This window comes from Nicotiana sylvestris, chromosome 7, assembly GCF_000393655.2.
Source record: "Nicotiana sylvestris chromosome 7, ASM39365v2, whole genome shotgun sequence".
Taxonomy (NCBI): Eukaryota; Viridiplantae; Streptophyta; class Magnoliopsida; order Solanales; family Solanaceae; genus Nicotiana; species Nicotiana sylvestris.
Window position 1 is genome coordinate 40,775,444 of NC_091063.1, and position 19,027 is coordinate 40,794,470.

General features: G+C 36.5%; 2 protein-coding genes across 3 annotated transcripts; both read left to right on the forward strand.

Annotated features, from left to right (window-relative positions):
* The first annotated feature begins 2,593 nt into the window (after positions 1-2,593).
* Positions 2,594-4,072, forward strand: LOC104217613 (uncharacterized). The gene has a single exon (XM_009767907.2). It carries the CDS (start codon positions 2,594-2,596, stop codon positions 4,070-4,072), a length of 1,479 nt encoding a protein of 492 aa, XP_009766209.1.
* A 4,000-nt stretch (positions 4,073-8,072) lies between these two features.
* On the forward strand, positions 8,073-18,009 carry LOC104217614 (serine/threonine-protein phosphatase 5). Of its 2 annotated transcripts, XM_009767908.2 has the most exons (13): positions 8,073-8,264; positions 8,365-8,534; positions 8,631-8,702; positions 10,342-10,492; positions 11,452-11,664; positions 12,793-12,901; positions 12,986-13,103; positions 14,745-14,892; positions 15,380-15,628; positions 16,163-16,288; positions 16,419-16,519; positions 17,349-17,423; positions 17,588-18,009. In XM_009767908.2, exons 1-13 carry the CDS (start codon positions 8,186-8,188, stop codon positions 17,645-17,647), a joined length of 1,671 nt encoding a protein of 556 aa, XP_009766210.1. In that variant the 5' UTR covers positions 8,073-8,185; the 3' UTR covers positions 17,648-18,009. The 2 variants fall into 2 exon arrangements, with proteins under 2 accessions (XP_009766210.1, XP_009766211.1); XM_009767909.2 differs by lacking the exon at positions 11,452-11,664.
* Positions 18,010-19,027: the final 1,018 nt, after the last annotated feature.

A 19,027-nucleotide genomic window follows, 5' to 3' on the forward strand; every position in this document is an offset into this window, starting at 1 on the left:
TCTCTCATCTATTTCGAGAAGAGTTATACTTCTTTCAGACTTGTATTTGTAGTAAAAATCTTAGTCGTTCGTGGATTGTGACACCCGATCGTTGGGGTAGTTATGTATTAGACTATCGGTTTGCTATATCACTTCCGTATTTCTTAATTATTCTGCTTAGCTAATATCTGATTTAGTGTGATGAATAAAAATGGTGGTAGCAACTGTAATTGTCGGCTTGCCTAGCTTTCACGAGTAGGCGCCATCTTGACTCCCGAGGGCGGAAAATTTGGGTTGTGATAGAGCTGTAGTGTAGTAGTATAGAAAGTCAGTTGTAATGGAATTGCTAGTAGTATATTTCTGAAATGTCCTGTAAATTGTTCATAAGCCACTTTATTTTGTTTGCATAGCATAATTGTTTGGTCGCATCTTTGCCAAATAACTGCTTTAGCAGTAATATGAAGGCATCATTTTATTAATTTCATGTCATGACTCGTTTTCTTCCTGTTGTGAATTTGCTGTTAAAGGTAGTGTCTTTAGCTCTTTGAAGCTTCAGAAGTTTGTTTCTAGGAAGTTTTGTGAAAGAAGTGTTTGTGTTAAGGCCAGTAGCAAATGCTCTTTTGGAGCTTGTACCTGATACAAATAAGGAAAATCTTGATTTTGAGCTTCCTATATAATAACCCTTTAAAAAGGGTTGTTGTGGATCTTGCTATATAATAACATATCATTGCTTCAAATTTGTCTCTATCCAATTCAATAACTTCAAAGACCTGATTGACAAAATCTTCAAATCGAATTGCCCTCGGTACTAGAACAAACTTTGTTTGATGATCTAGATAGTTATAGTCTAGAGTCCATCTATCATTAAAAGCAACTATAATACATATTGTATCCATCCTGCAAGTCAAGAAAATGAGAAATTCAGGACACTATGTCATTAATATATATACAGTAGTCATGAAGTTAAGGATATGATGTCTTATTACTTTATCAGTACAAGTTGAAAATACAGGATACTTTATCCTTAATATTTATACATCAGTCATGAAGCTAAGGACACGATGTCCTAAACTTTATCAATACAAGTTGCAAATACATGACACGTTGTCCTTAATATTTACCCAGCAATCATGAAGTTAAGGACACAATGTCTTTAACTTTATGAAGTTAAGGACACGATGCCCTAAACTTTATCAATACAAGTTGCAAATACATGACACTTTGTCCTTAATATTTACACAACAATCATAAAGTTAAGGACACAATGTCCTTAACTTTATATATAAGTTGCAAAATATAGGGCACTATGTCCTTAATATTTATTAAGGACATCGTGTCCTAAACTTTATCAATACTTTGTCCTTAATATATAGAACAACATTCATGAAGTTAAGGACATCATGTCATAAACTTTATGAAGTTAAGGATGTTATGTCCTCAATATTTACACAACAATCATAAAGTTAAGGACGCGATCCACACAAACACACAAAAACATATAGAGATATCTGAAATTTTAGAACTTTTACTGTAATTTTAGGGTGAAATTTGGACGAGAAAGTTGAATTCTCTAGTTTGAAATCGGAGGAGAAAAGCTTCTGTAATTTTGGACGATCACAACAATTTTGGACGTAAGTTTGAGCTGTTGCTGATCGTAAGTTTGAGGAGAAAAGCTTCTGAATTCTCTGCAGACGTTTATGCACGTAAGTTGTTGCTGCTGATAGTAAATAAGGAGCGTAGGTTTCAGTGAAATTATTATAGCAAAAGGGTATTTTCGTCCGGACGGGTAAAATAAGCAATGGCTAAAAACTAAAGACATTTTAAATAGTGGCTTAAAAGTAAATACATGTGTTATTAGTCGCTAACTGTGCATTTAGCCCTTATATGAATGGTAGTGCCAGCACAAATTATAGGGGCAAGTGCACAAATAGTCATTTTCAGTGATGCTATTTAAAGATTAGCCAGTATATATTTTGTCATAAAATTTTAAACTAAAAATCTTAACTTCAGGACAGTTTTATCATGGAAAACTGAACTGAAAAACTAAAATTTAAGATGCACTGGCTAATTCCTAAATAGCAGTCCTATAAAGTGGCTACCCAGTGTCATTTCTACCAAATTATACTGGGAGTCCACTTGTCCATTATGAGCTTAATTGAGATTTGAGGCCCATATTAAGAAATAAGCCCGTTTACCTCTTCTAGTGAGCCCAAATTAGACTAGCCCATGATATCGTCTTACATCAGTACGAACTTAACTTCTCTTTTCTGTTTCAACTGGAAATGAAGCAGGATGAAGCCTCATTCAGTTCGGTAAACAAACCCTTTAACATTGAACGTTTGAGTTCTTTTTATTTTTATTTTTTCCTTAAATTTCCTATAATATCTGATACCCAAGATTCTAAATGCTGTTTACTGTTATATAGAGAAATATTTTGTTCCCCAGCAGAGAACTAACGCCCTAACCCTCTTTCTAATGAACAAAGTTTAAATTTTTGTCCATTTTTCCGTTCTTTACAGTCAAAATACCATTTTGTGTGATGAAATTTGTTATTACCGAAGAATTCATTTTTATGAGTTAACTGAATAAGGGGTGAGGGGGGAAGTTAGCAAACATGAAGTTGTCATTGTACACAGCTAAAACAGCCTACAGGTTCTTGAGCTCCAAAGCTACATGTTGGTCTCAAGCTACTGCAAAAAGCAAGGTAAAACTCACAAGCCCTAAAAAGCCTAGAGTAAAGTTAACTGACCAACAAAATCAAATCTTGGAAGCCATTTCAAATGGGAATTCTGTTTTCATTACTGGGTCTGCAGGCACTGGAAAAACCTATTTACTTCAGGATATCATCACTAAACTTAGGAAGATTCATGGGAAATCTCGGGTTTTCGTGACAGCCTCAACTGGGGTTGCTGCTTGTTCCATCAATGGACAAACACTTCATTCTTTTGCTGGAATTGGACTTGGTGATGCTAGTGATGTGGATTTGCTCTCTAGGGTTACATTGGATAAGAGAGCGTATCGAAGATGGAATAAAGTTAGGGCCTTGGTTATTGATGAAATTAGCATGATTAGTGGTGAGGTTTTTGATAATCTTGAGTTCATTGCAAGGAGCATTAGAAGTGATGAACTTGGGTGTGAGGACAAGATTTGGGGTGGGATACAACTAGTTGTGAGTGGAGACTTCTTTCAGCTTCCACCAGTTATCAATAAGAAGGGACAAAACAAGGAATTTGCTTTTGAAGCTGAGTGTTGGAATGCTAGTTTTGACATGCAAATTGAGCTTAAAACTATCTTTAGGCAATCAGATGCACAACTGATAAAACTGCTGCAGGGGATTAGGAAAGGGAAGTATGATTCTGAGGATTTGCAGCTCTTGGATCAATGCTGCTCAGAGGTTGAGCCAGATGCTTCAGCTGTTCAGCTTTACCCAAGAATTGAGGATGTCAGCAGAGTGAATGCCGATCGACTCGACCGTTTAGACGAGGTGCTATTTCATTATCAAGCTCTTGACAGTGGTAAGGATCCTTGGAAGAAGCAACTTAAGAATGGAATTGCACCTGAGTTGCTCAAATTATGTGTAGGAGCTAGGGTGCTTTTGACAAAGAACATTGATGTTATTGGTGGACTTGTGAATGGTGCCACTGGTACAATCTTAGATTTTGCTGTTGTTCCAGATTCCCATAAATTGTATGACCATGAAATTTCTGACATTTGCATAAATGGCAACCTGCTACCTGTTGTTAAATTTGATTCTGGGCAAGAATTGATGATTGGTCTAGAAAAATGGTATGTAATGGATGGAGATGAAGCTGTTGCCATGCGAAAGCAAATTCCCCTAATACTGGCTTGGGCTCTAAGCATTCATAAATGTCAAGGAATGACTCTAAACAACCTCCATACAGATCTCTACCGGGTTTTTGGCTTTGGGATGGTATATGTTGCTCTTTCGCGCGTTAAAAGCTTGGATGGCCTTCATCTAGTCAATTTCAACCCGTCAAAGATCAAGGCGCACCCCAAGGTTTTGCAGTTCTATCAAAGGCTGTCTGGTGAGAAAGATGAACTAAAAGAAGATGCTGTATCTGATGAGAATTAAATTTGGAAGTATTTGATGTAAACCCTTGAGCTTTGGTAGTAGAAGTCGGAAAAGACCCTTCGATGATCTGGAAAATATGGATTACACTAAGGTTACCCTTCGATGATCTTCTTATACTCTATTAAATGGATTAGTTTTATCTTTCCTGTTATTCCTGTTTCATTATGGTAGAGTTGGTTGCTGACAAGTTTTGGGCTGAAAAAGTTCAAGGCAATGGGAGGATACACACTATAGAGTGTCGTCCATGTGCAGATTGTATTGATGCTGCTTATTTCCACTACCAATAGGTGTGAGCGATAGAGGTCTTGAGAGATACAGGAGGAAATATGACCATAGCCTACTCTGTCCCCTTGGTAACAGCTATGTGTATTGGGAGATATTTATCGGATTTCAAAGTGCAAACTGACCATTCTTCATTATGAAAGCAAGCGAGAAGGAATATCTAGCACCATGGCAATCCGGGAAGACATAATAAAGATACAATATTTGATCATGCAAACAGGGCCTTGAGTTTCATCATTGCTTCTAGGTAAGTAAATTCGTTGGCAAACATGAGCACTTTATATTTACAGAAAATGTGAGGATCTTCTACCTACGAGAACCTTAAACTTCATAAGATGCAACATCCATGATTTTGATTTAGTCACTTGAATCCTAAGAACATATGAAGTGCCACAACTATGTAAAGACAGTTTATTGTAAAATGGCTATATCCATTATTTACTGAGACTACGGAGGCGGAGCTCATGGTCCTCCTACCTGTATTCTCATATCTCTGTATATCCTGATAATTATCAATGGATCACTGATTCAGCTAGGAGGGGATCCTGATCCATGACAACCTACTGTACTCTGGTTGAGACTTAGCTACTGTTAACTTTTTAGTGTAATCCGTGTTTATTGACATGTGACTACACTGTTTGGCTAGTGAAACAAATACATTAATCCTGCGAACTGTGTTTTCATATTTTTCCTTCAGCTACAACAACTAGGTAATTAAATTTAGTGGTCTAACATGTTTCGTTGCCAAGCTTCCTCGCCAGGGCTTGCTCAGGTACCACTAGCTGAATGCGCGCAATTGCTTTATATGGCCTAACTATACTTGTTTTAGATGGTTTCTCTAAGCACTCAGCTCCAATATAAACTTTCGAAAGCTCAAACCAGGTTGGATAATGTGTTCGGTATAATGTATATCATTTCGTGCAAATTTATGCTTTAGAACTAATTATTAGAATATTTTCCGGTGTTTGGTTGAACATAAAAGTATTTTATGATAATAGTAGAACGTGGATGATATGAGAATGTTTCTTTTGTTATATTTTGAGTAATGTTTCTTTTGTTATATTTTGAGTATTTATGTATCAGTTGAAGAATGTGAAGTGAAGCAACAGTTGTACTTCTGTTTTCCTTTTGGACAGGGGCATCTCTTGCTTTGACGGCCGCTATGCCCCTATCCAAAAGGAAAACAGAAGTACAACTGTTGCTTCACTTCAAGGTAACGCCATTTCTGGACCTACAGCAGATAGGCAAAGCGTACCTGAAGTCCTGACTGGACTTTTTTCCATGGTTGACATTTCTCTGTGTTTTAATTAGAGAACTGCAACTGAAGATAGGTGGACATGCAATTGCCGCATAACCACATAAAACTAAGTTTATCATTACTAACTATAGTGAGAAGATAGAAATTTATTATAGTGGACTAAAATAGGTAGCGGCGGGATTTTTTTTGTAGCTCGGCTATTTCCTCTTTTTAGAGTTAGTACCTTACACAATGCATTTGATTTCGGTTATAGGAGTGATAACGGTATTAGCGGATTCCTTAATTTTCTTTTTTCCCCACAAAGGAAATAGGGTAATTAGGTGTATACAATATGTATACGTATTTTAGAACTCCTTACAATCAATTAATCCAACTAGTGGAGGATTATAAATTGACTGGCGTGGCCCGATCGCCCTATGTGACTGGTGCTTCAAAAGGCAAAACCCTTCCTATGTGACTGGTGCTTCAAAAGGCAAAACCCTTCTATCATTTTGAAATGACAACATCGAAGATATATTTTTATATATAAACGGACATGAGGCTTCAAATCTCACACAGTTTGTTTTGACAATTCGAAAGTTGGAAAAGGTTTTTTTACTACTCCATATCTTGCATTCTTGTGACGTAACATATGAATTCCCACTCCCTCTTCAAGGGGACATCTCTCCCACATCCTCACAGAAGGTTTTCAAACATCAAAACAAGATGATCATCAAAGTATTTCATAGCAAACATATATATATTAAATATGTACACTGGTCGAATTATTATGTTGGCCTTTTCCTTATTTATCATTGGTCATAAGATTGGTTGTTTTTTCCCCAACTTGGCGTAAGTATATACCAAATATGTGTACTCGTCTAATTATTATGTTGGCCTTTTCCTTATTTATCATTGGTCATAAGATTGGTTGTTTTTTCCCCAACTTGGCGTAAGTATATACCAAATATGTACACTAGTCGAATTATTATGTTGGCCTTTTCCTTTTTTATCATTGGTCATAAGATTGGTTGTTTTTTTCCCAACTTGGTGTAAGACAAGTCCATATACTCCAACTTTAGTGGAGAATTCAATTCTCGTTAAAATGTCAATTACCATCGATTAAAAATAGAGTCAAATTCACTTTACCCCCTTAACTATTAAAGGTTGGGAAACAATACCCCTCACATTTTGAAGGGGAAAGGGAACACCCTGTGCAATAGCTTTTCGGTGAAATAATTTTTTTAATACAAATCTTTTCTTTTTTGAATAGATAAATTTTAGACTAACCAAGTTCTTTTATTATAGCCAAAAGCTACAAACAATTAAGATCTATATAATTTATGGAGTTCCACGTTGGCCTTCTTCCTACATACTATAAAATATGATGTAATGTAAAAAGCGCTCCATAATATATTTTTAAATATGACATTATCAACTATAATTTTTGTTCAATAAAGATACTTTCAAAATAAGTAAAATTTAATAATTGCTTTAGTATACAAAGAACTGACTCTTTCAATGTATCTTTTTTCCTTCATGAAATGCTAAAGCATCCATGGTGAATGTGCGATGAATTTCGTATGCAATTTTTTTCCTTTATTGCAACAATTTTAACAATAACCTTAATATAACTTCAATATAATAGAAAAATATCTTAAATTTTACAAGCAAGAAAGACGAAATTCAAGTATTGGTTTGGATGAAAAATATGATACTTCACCTTTGAAAGGATATAGAGAGAAAAAAATCTTTATTTTAAAAAACATTCTCTCACAAAAAAAAAATTACGTAAAAGGGGTTCTCTTTCCCATTCAACACGTGAGAGGTATTGTTTCCAACCCTTAAAGGTTAAGGGGGAAAGTGGATTTTACTCTTAAAATAAGAAATACATCACAATTCACACATATTACAGGAGTAATAGTTCTTTCCCCTTGTGAAACTGCGTGAAATTTATGAATACATAAGGTGTACAAATACATATAATTGTTCGATTATTTGGTTAAAAGTAAATTATTTTTACTAGTACATTGAATGATTATTATTTGACAAATTATGTGATACTTTAACCATATAACACTTCTTTAAAAATCATTAAATTCTTTTAATATGGTGCATCTCAAACCTTCACACAATTACCAAAATAGATCTTGTGAAACAATATGTCATCTAATTCATTAGATACTATTAACAAAAATAATAAAAATGATTCAAGATACGAAGAATACAAATAAAAAAAAATATATTCATACAACTGAGAATTTTTTCAATTTATTCAAACATTTATTGGCAAAGTTATCCATTATTTCTATGGTGAATGATAAATCAATACAAATAAATCTACTCGAACCCCATATATATATTTTTACCATTTACAACTCCAAAATGGACTATCATATTTAAAAATAAAATATTAAATAGAAAATAACAATGAGTAGGAGCCGGAACTATAAACTAGGGCTAGAAAGCACTGAGCAAAGTCTTTCAGTCTTCTTTGACAAACCCCCCCCCCCCCCCCCCCCACACACATATTCATGAAAGTTCCTGTATTGTGATTGCACATAACAAACACTAGCCTCCGTACTCCCATTATTATGCCCGTAATGGAAACAGAGAACTCAAACACCCGTAGAGCTGAAGAATTCAAGCAACTCGCAAATGAAGCATTCAAAGGTAAAAATAACACAAATTTGAACCTCCTTTATTCACTGTGTGGCCATTTATGCATAATCCGAAATAAAAAGTCTATTTTTGATTTTGAATGAGTTTTTAGGGCACAAGTATTCGCAAGCTATTGATTTGTACACACAAGCGATTAAGTTGAACAGTGAGAATGCGGTGTACTGGGCTAATCGTGCGTTTGCTCATACCAAATTGGAGGAATATGGCAGCGCAATACAGGATGCAACTAGGGCTATTGAAACTGACCCTAAATATTCAAAGGTTAAGTTCCAAATTGTGAAAATAAGGAAAAAGAATTATGCTTTCCTTGTTATTATTCTCAAAATAATCCCTGAGGGGTTTTGATTGGGGTTGCAGGGTTATTATAGGCGAGGGGCTGCATATTTGGCAATGGGGAAGTTCAAAGATGCGCTCAAGGATTTTCAACAGGTTGGTGGAGTATTATTTTTTGTAATTCTTCAGTCATATCAGCTGCAAATTGCTTGTGTATTATCAAATTTTTATTTTTTTTAAAGCTTTAATTGGGCAAAGAGGAATGCGTCGAGAAAAACATTGCATGTTTAAATAGCGAATGCATTAGAAGAGAAAATGATGCCTTCCCAGTGAAATTGTGGGGGCACTATGTCATTTGTGACCTTTTTAGGTTTCTTGCCAATTCTATGCTCTAGCAACTTCCAGATGTACTAAATAAGTTATCCAGAAATACTAAGACTAACAACATTTGACATCAAATTCAAGTGCAATGACATGTTGGTGAAGAATAAAATAGGTCAGACCGTCAGAGTTTGTACTAAATTGCAATTTGTTTAATGTCATCAACAGTAAGTTTGTGCCTTCTGGCTTGTCTTTTTGGTACATAGTTATGAGATATTCATTTACCGGCAAGAAGGTAGTTGGTTAAATGGAGAAGTATTGAGCAATGCTGCTTCTCTAACTACAAGATCAGCTAAAGTGGGAATTAGAAGGCAAAAATTAGAGAAGAGTATTATAGATAATGATATAAGAAAGAAATCATACTGCAAATAACGGCTAAGGTGAATTCCAAAGCTGATATTTTACTCAGGAGTCAGGATAATAGCACCACATGCAAGATACATACTGATATTGCATTTTTTATCAATTTGGCTAATCATCCGTAAAAAGGGGAAAAAAAAGGGAATGCACCATGATGTTATTTGATGTATTTCTTAGTAGTCTGGGTGAGCCTGAGAATAGGTGTAGAAGTAACTCACAGCTGCAATGTTTAATTTTTGACTGGCAGCTTAAGTGCTTTGACTCAAATTTACTTTAGGGGTGTGCCTTTTCCCCCTTTTTGACATCATCAACTTACCCGTGCACAATAGAGCTCTAAACTCAGTTTGTTCCTTAGGTGTTTTTGGCATTTGGATTGTCTTGGCAACTTGTTCTTTTGATGGTTTGTGCAATGGCGGAAAAAGGCCGAATTCACATGTATATCAAACCTTCTCTTATGAGTGATTCTAGCCCATGTAAAAATATCCAGTTTGTTTTATTGCATGTGGCGGCGAACGGGAGGAACTGTTAGCTGGGTTATTCGCCGTGTATCACAACACTGCATTTTAGTCTTAGCTTAGTCACCACATATAAAGATTCCTCTCTCTGATACATATGAAAACATTAGTCCAAAACGGTACTTTATATATATATATATATATATATATATATACATAAACACACATACATACACAATTTTAGTGTTTGGACACTGGAAGAGATATCAAGTAATCTTTTTAGACTGCTGATTTCCTATGATAAAAGGTATCGATTTATTATTTTTTGTCTCAGACTATTAAAAGTGTTTTATTCTTAATTATGGGTCACAAAAGTTGACAAATATTTTGGAGAACTTAACTATATGGTCGTGTCTCCTAAGTGGAGTTCTTGGGTGTCTCTACATTTTATGTGCTCTGAATATGTTGTCTGCATGTCTCTTTGAAGTCTGTCTTATAGTTTTGTGCAGAAGATGCCCGTATTTTCTCTAGGCAGAGCATATTGGAAGGTTTTACCTATCTGCAATTTATGGGACCTGTTTCTTTATTGTCTCACTCAGGTCAAGAAGTTATGTCCAAACGACCCAGATGCTACCAAGAAATTGAAGGAATGTGAAAAGGCTGTCATGAAGCTAAAATTTGAAGAAGCTATTTCTGTCCCAGAATCTCAGAGATGTTCAGTAGCTGATTCTATTGATTATCACACCGTAGGTATGATAGCTCCAAGCTGATCTTTCTTCCAAACTGGTCTCGGTGTAAATTTCTTCCTAGCATGTATTTTTCGTGAAGTTTTCTTTCTTTCATTTATGATTATATTTGTTGGGTAAATTTCTTACATGTCATTACACTTCGCAAGGTGCATGGAACATGGTTACTATAATGGAAAAAGGCTTCTTTCCCTCTCCTTTTTTAATTTCTACTGCTTCTTGTTGCCATACACATTTGATCTATATCCTTAAAATGGTGAATTTACTGTCATGAGTTCTATTTATCAGTGGGGGTTAGAAGGAGTTTGTGCATCTTTGTGTATCCTGATGCATCAGTAGTTTAGTTTCTCCATTTGTTTTCACTTCTCAGTCTATAGGGTATAGGTTAGATTGTTTTTTGTCGAAGAGGTTGGTGTTTCTGCACAGACATCATTTTGCTGATGATGGATGGTAGGAAATGTTGAATTATCTCTTACCGCCTCTTTCAGATGCTCCATTTGAAGTTACCATGACAAAATAAAGATAAATCTTTTGATCTTTTATACATCCTTGTTTCGTTACAGGTGATGATATGTTGTTTCATTACTTTCTGTAAGAACATAACATCATGTTGTTAAGGATGCATTTCCGACTAATTAACTCTAATTGAGCCATTGCTCACTTCTCCTAACCCATTTAGGAAATGTAGAACCTTCTAAATCAAATTTTAGCTACTAATATAGTTTTTTTAGTTAAATGACCATTTGAATTGACATGGGCCTGCCCCTTTAGATGATTCAACAATAAACCTTCATTTCAAATAACAGGACAAGATAAAGATCTTTGAACTTAGTAACCTTCTCAAAAAGAAAAAAGGGATCTTCAAGCTTAGTCAACTTTCAACCTTTCATGTTAGTCCATATAGTTTTCGTTCTTATAAAAGTAAATGTTAATAGTACGATTTTACCTATTTCATCCTTATAGGGTCTGGCCCTGGCTCATCATATGTTTCCACCAAAGTAACTGCTGTATCAGCGGCAGCAGCACTAATGGCAGTACTTGTGGTATATATGGGGACTAAGGCAGCCACAGCAGTCACAGCAGTGGCAGCAGCAGCTTTGGCAGCCTTATTGATGGTCTTGCTAACATTTCGGTGGGCTCGCTTCAATGATACCAAGAGTCGAACACTTGAATTAGGTTTGAGCCTTTCTAAGAAAAAAGTCAACAAGTAAATAACCCAAGTCAGTGGTAGTTCCAAAAAGGAATTCCATCATAATTAATCAAAGGAATAGCTAAAAAAGGACTAGCTGCAAACTGAACCAAATGTTCATAGTTTAATTTATGTTGCATTGCATTATGTTACATTTTGAGTAAAAGCTGTTCCTGTCTAATTGATGCTATGTTCTATGTATCCAATTGCCAGGAGCATGGTATTCCAACGAAAAACATTTTCCTCCCCCTATATTCAGTGTTGACAGTAGTTATTTGATTCTTTTACCCTTCTCCTATGGCCATATGGTATGATGTTAACTATTCACCTTTGTTACCCGATTATAAGTGGGTTATCAATCACTGGTTTAACCGTACTGCCTAGAGTACCGCAGCACCCTTACTTTCTAACCATTAAAGATTAAAGTTTGGTAGTAAGATACTACTATATCTTTAGTTGGAACAGCTAACAGTTTTCACCCCGTCATTACCGTGATACATTTCAATGCTTGGATCACATCTGTTATTGTATTTCGTGGGGAATGTAGATTTTCTCTCTGCGTGAAGTAACACAGCAATGTTTTACTATGTAGGTTTCCTTTTGAACTTCATGCTTAGAAGTCTAAACTGCCCCTTGCTGAGGACATTCATTTGTTGCCTTATGCATTTACTGCGTTAGCTTTATGTATGCAGTAATTGCCAGTTTGATGGTCCTCGTCCATTACATTTTGGACATGTTAGTAAAGACTCGTTTAGGAGAATTGGACATTGAGGATGTGTGCATGTTCTGATGCTTCTTCCTTCTGATTCTTCCTTGCTTTTATGTGCCAACTTTGTTTTACTTATGATACTCTTAGAGGCCATGTGATCATTTTCCCTTAAAAATGTCTTCAGGTTTTCCATTTTTTATGTGAGACCCTTTCCACTCCACAATTTGTCTTGACGTAGTTAGACCTCCTGGTGACGAGTCTGTGTTGGGGAACTGGCAATTTGTCAATGGCTTAAGCTTTATTAATAGTTTAGTACTGTCTATTTGTCATCTAATTCAATGAATGAGAATCTGCTGCCTTTGCTGCACATGGATTTACCATGTTGGTTTGGTGTTTTAAATTGTAGAAGTGGAGCCTCAGTATACCGGTGCAAGGATAGAGGGAGATGTTGTAACATTAGATTTTGTAAAGAAGATGCTGGATGACTTCAAAAACCAGAAGAATTTACATAAAAGGTATGTTTCGTTTATGTGGTCATAATCTTCTCTTTAATTTTTGACACGCTTCTCAATCTTTCAATATATGCTCTTATTTGGTAGATATGCCTACCAAGTAGTTCTGCAAACAAGAGACATGCTGCGAGCATTGCCCTCCCTCGTGGATATCGTTGTTCCTGAAGGGAAACACTTCACTGTATGTGGTGATGTACATGGTCAGGTAATGAATATCCTAATGATGGATCCTTCTTAAAGCTTGTTGCTGTCATCTTTGTCAACTTCTTGTCCTTTTTGTTCTGTTTTTCCAGTTTTACCTCGGCCTTTAGCACACCATTGTTATGCCATCAAATGATATCGACCAAGGAACATGCATTTATAGAAAGCCCCAGAACTTTCAGGTTGCTTGCTAGTAGTACTATTACATGCAAGAATAGCTAAAACAGGAAACTGTTGTTTTTTTCAAACTTTGCTGCTTGGTTCACCAATCTCTCTGGAGAAACTTTAGGGTGGAATCCTATTGTCAGAAAAGATGGACTCTGAGTGGCTCCAACCTGTAAGCAAATTTAAGGCGCTGGAACCTATTAGAGATCGTGGGCTTTTTCCCTTTGTCATATTTGTCCGTCTACCCTCCCCCCTCCCTAATTAAAGATTAGAGCTCTTTCGTGAGCTAAAATTCTAGCGTTCATATGATTTAATACGTAAGGCCTATCTACGATATGTGAAGCGCAGTCCCTTTCTCTTATACTTCTTGTTGCACGGCCGAAACATCCCTTTTTCCCTTTTTCACTGAAATCCGAATTTGGATTTCCCTGATGACATACTCAGTGGCCCCACCGGCTCAGTTTTTTCTCTCTACTCAGGAGAAGCATCTTCACCTTCTTACCAGACTGGGTCACCTTCATATTTAGTATGCACTTCTCTTTCCACTCAGAAAGGAACAGTATAAAATAAAAGCTCTTGAACTTTAATTTTGGTAGAAGGTGGCGAGGAGCCTGTATAGGTTTCCACACAGTATCATGAACCTTCTATCCAAATTTCAATCTTGTCTCTTTGTCAACTTTGATTAACACTCTGGCCTGTCCAACAACCCTCAGAATCCCTGGGCTACAGAACTGAGCTGGCAAGCCCACAGGTCTAATCCAGGTTCTATCCAACACCAACTCTGAACTGTCTCCCTGATCAGTGGGTTACTCCATCCTTTTGAAAGCCACTCTTTGCTTGGCATTCGGTAAAATGGCCGGCTTCCCTTTTTGAAGGGAATTTAAGAAACCTTTCTACTTTAACTGTAAACAACCATTTGTATTGACCCACTTCCAGACCATCCAACCTTGGTCGTTTTAAGCTCTTCACCAAATTTTTGTACCAAAAACCCCTACATAAAGTGTATCTTTTCGTCATGATTTACCCTCAACCTCCTCCTGTCGTTTTCCCTTGCTTTTCTTACTTACCTTTATCAGAAATGCCATCGTTTGTTTAATTTGTTCAACCTGAGCATAGGCTTGGGAACCCCTTTTACAGGCACCGCTGCTGGTCTTGTGAATGAAATTCGGCTTGCTTGTGTGGTTGTCAAGCTAACTGGAAAAATATTTGACAAACAAATAAGTGGCCAGTAAGATTTAGGTAAAAAAAGTAGTTTTTTCTGATTCAATTAAGGAACAGATCCTAAAGAGAACTTGTTTGTGCCTTTGGAGATGTGCTGCTGCCTGCACGATATAACATTTAGTCCTTTATTCTCTCCTTGCTGTTTATATAGTAAGAACATATTTTGCTGGGTCTTCCATTTTTGTGGTGGCTGAATGACTTACTCCTTTTAATTCCTTGTGATAAGTCTCAACATGGCTCTAAACTTTTGTCATTGCAGTTTTATGACCTTCTAAATATTTTCGAGCTCAATGGGCTTCCATCTGAAGACAATCCGTATCTGTTCAATGGTGACTTTGTTGATAGAGGGTCTTTCTCTCTAGAGGTCATATTGACATTATTTGCCTTCAAGTGCATGTGTCCATCAGGTAGACCACTTGCCCTCATTCTTCTTCAATGCTGTAAGCTCGGGTTCTTTTATATTCTTACTCCCATTTAGTATCAGGTGGCATTTAAAGGTTTTCTGGACACAAGTTCCAGTCTCCTCTTTTTTGTACTTAACCTTAATAATCTTTTCGAGTCATTTTTCTTTTTTCTATTATTCATTTTCTATTTTTCTCTTTTTTTGGTACATCAATTAGATCTAACAAGTGAATGTGCCATTTTGGGCTCCATGTAGGTCTAAGTGGTGTCTTAATGCTTTTGTTTGAGCATACTGACATTGCAATACATTAAGCTCTAAGATCAAAGCTATGATTTTGTTTTTTTACATCAAAGCTATGTTTTTTTTATCAGTTCTCTGCTAGCATGACCTAAAAAGTAATTCGTCTTTTCATTGATTCAGTGAGTTTATCGCTGGTTTTAGAGTTGTTTAGATGGGCCAATTGTATCTTGCTAACAACTTCAAATTTTCAGCTATATACCTTGCGAGAGGAAATCATGAAAGCAAGAGCATGAACAAGATATATGGGTTTGAGGGCGAGGTCAGATCCAAGTTAAGTGAAACCTTTGTGGAACTCTTTGCAGAAGTGTTCTGTTGCTTGCCTTTGGCTCATGTCATAAATGGGAAAGTCTTTGTAGTTCATGGAGGCCTTTTCAGTGTTGATGGTGTGAAACTTTCTGATATTAGAGCAATCGATCGGTTTTGTGAGCCCCCTGAGGAGGGTAAGTTCTAATGCAAGTAGAGAAGTATTTTGTTTATCCTTTCAATATTCTATTGTTGCTTTTAGCAAACTGCTAATTACTCTGTTCTGAGATCCTTGATGCTCCATTAATCATCTGACAAACTTTCCAAAACAACAGCTAGGAAAAACTATGCATGCCAACATGTTTGTAATATAAAAAACTGGCCATTCTCATTTGCATGGTAGTTATCATCATTGACACATTGTTCCTGCACGCCACTTTGCTGATACATGCTAAAAGAGAGACTCAGTCCAGACTCGACTATTATTTGATTCATGATTTGTCAGCCAAGCAACATGGAGCTTTCTCCAGCTATGCGTCATCTTTATTAGTTAATATATTGACTTACTCTTTTGATAGTTAGTATCAATTTGCTGACTTGTTTCTCATAAAAAATAAAAAAATTGCTGACTTGTTACAGCTGTTTATTTATATTTTCTTACCTTGGTCAGACATAGTAACATGACCAAGTTGTTTTAGGTAATAACTGGTGCTTTGTTTGATCTCCTTCAGGGTTAATGTGTGAATTGCTATGGAGTGATCCACAACCTCAGCCTGGTAGAGGACCTAGTAAACGAGGTGTTGGTCTTTCTTTCGGGGCGGATATAACTAAAAGATTCTTGCAGGAAAATAATTTAGGTACTTATCTTTTCCTTTCTCCCCTATTCTGTTGTTTGACCATGCAGAGAATCGACATTTCACTCTATTTCTGTCCTCCTGATGGATTTTATCACATATATTCGATGCTGACAAGTGTGCATGCTTGCAGATTTAGTGGTCCGATCTCATGAAGTGAAGGATGAAGGTTATGAGATTGAGCATGACGGCAAGCTCATCACGGTGTTTTCTGCTCCAAATTACTGTGACCAGGTAATTTGTCTCTACGTTTTCTCCTCTCAGGAACTTGTTTGAGCTCAATGCAACTTAAGGTCAATAAAATTACAATTTGCTAGTAAAGAAACACCTTCCGGTTAAAAGCTGCCTTTAGGTTGAAATGTAACATTTCATCCAACCTCTACTGGGTTTCCTCCATGTATAGGTTTTGTAGTTATGCGATTTGTCGGTCAAGTTTAGCCTTGAAGATTTGCCTGAGGACAGCCCAAAGAGATAGTGCCTTTATTGCTTCATTTAGGATATTAACATTAGGGGAAATGTCATAAAAAAGTAACTGTGCCATGGCAAGTCAAAGCTGCTAGACATGAAATTAGAACAAATCATGTTATGTGCCTCCAGAAGGATGTACTCTAGTCTGTTAAGATAAGAACTTCTGGAGGCATTTCTGTTTCTCGGTGGATCTGGAATTTGTTTGATATTGTCTTTATCAGCAACTTTGTTGGATGCCATTGTGAGCATATTTGGTAAATGGCATGGTATCCTGTTCCTTGAGGTCATTCTTGATACACCAAAGCATTGTGAGTTTTGTGCATTGCTCATAATATAATTTTAAGTACATATATTCATTTTATCTGCTACTCTCTGGGACATAAGTGGTGATTAAATATGACAGGATAATCTGATAGCTTGAAGTGTTTTCTACACATTTGTCTTTCAATCAGAGCGAGTATCCTGCAATTTGTCGTAATTTCTGCTCGTGCTACTTCTCAGTACTCGCAGTTTTGTTTCCTACATGAAGTTCCTTTGATGTGGATGGAAATCATTTAATCAATATACTCAAATACAACTGCTTTGCATGTTGCAGATGGGTAACAAGGGTGCTTTTATACGGTTTGAGGCTCCCGATATGAAGCCAAACATTGTGACATTTTCAGCAGTGGTTAGTGGCTTTTATCTTTGAAATGTCCTTTTTACTCCTCGATACTAACACTTTTAGAAATATATGAAATTTCCTCAAGTCTCTGTATTCTTTCATGGGTTGGCTCAGTTTAAGCCAAGACTGGACTAATTCTTTGCATCTTCATCGCTTTGCATTATATGCAGCCACATCCTGATGTCAAGCCGATGGCATATGCGAACAACTTCCTTAGAATGTTCTCTTAAACCCTGAAACCTAACTTGCAGTATTACAATTGATGCAACCTTTTGTCTCACTGACCAAGTGCATAAACATCAGGAGGCAGAAGAGTTAGTAACTTACAGGCAATTACTGCGGTGTCATTTTCTGGACAACTTCCTGACTTGCCCGCAGCTGGTGAGGATCCTCACCTCGTTTGTTTTGTGTGGACAGAAAGACTTGGGTTAAGGTGTAAACACTTCAATAACAATGCTGTGTAAGATGTTTGGTGGATTGTCCCTTGTATTATTTATATTCCTCTGCGTAAGATTGTCCCAATTCTCATTTCTCTTAGAATGTCCAAACTGGGAACTTTGATCAGTTGAAATTTTGGTCTTTCCTTTTTCTATTTTCTCGATTCAATAGGTGTGACAACCTCTGTCTGATAATTGGATTGTCATTTGTCTCTGTGCCTGTGGGCAGATTACTGGTCAATGGTCACTGGCATTTCCTGGCTTTTGGTTCTTTAATAATAATAATAATACATAACAGCTTGTAATGAGCGAATGCAAATTTTCTATCAAATTGTAAAGGTGCTGCGTTGTAAATTGCCATGCGGAGCAAGTGTTGCTACAAAACATTCAACTTTGCCCCTTGGTGCCATTCAGGTTTCTCCATGGGGAAATAAGTTCATGCTATGTTCTGGCGAGGTCCGAGGCTTGTAAAGAAGCAATTAAGAGTTGAACAATTGAGCTGTTGTAAATACTTAATCAGTCCTTCAATGAACTGGAATATTTTCTTGGTGATCTTTCCCTAAAAAAAGTGTTAATAGATCATTGATAATTCAGCGCAATCTAGCACTTAATGCATGTGGCCAATGTCGAGGAATCATTTTTTCACCGTTTGCGGTACAGCTTGATTTACAAGATGTTACATTCTGCTGTTTGCTTGTAACTTTAAATGAAATCTGTCTGCTATTTGCTTGTATTTTTTAGTGAAATCTAACCGTTTGCTGTTTGCTTGTAATTTTTACTGAAATCCATCTTTTCCAACAGGTATTCATTGTGCATCTTTTGCCAAAATTTCGTACAGGGACTGGGTAGGTAAATTTGGGAGAATTTAGTAGGTCTTTAATCCAACTACCAGTCAGTTTATCTCACCGAGATGTAAAAATTTCTTCCTTTGTTTCATGCTCTCTCTCTTTCTCTTTTATAAGTTAAAATTGATTCTTAGTTACCTACGGAAACTAGGAACTCGTGCATCTGTCTAGGTTCCATATTTAGGTGTAAAAGGAATTTGCTTTGAAGGTTTTTATGTCATATAATACCGGTTTTTTTCCTCCCTTTATTCTATCATTTCAGAGTAGCAGCCATTGGAAATTGAGTCAAGCAATCTGTCAAACATGCGTAGTCATTAATAATTTCATT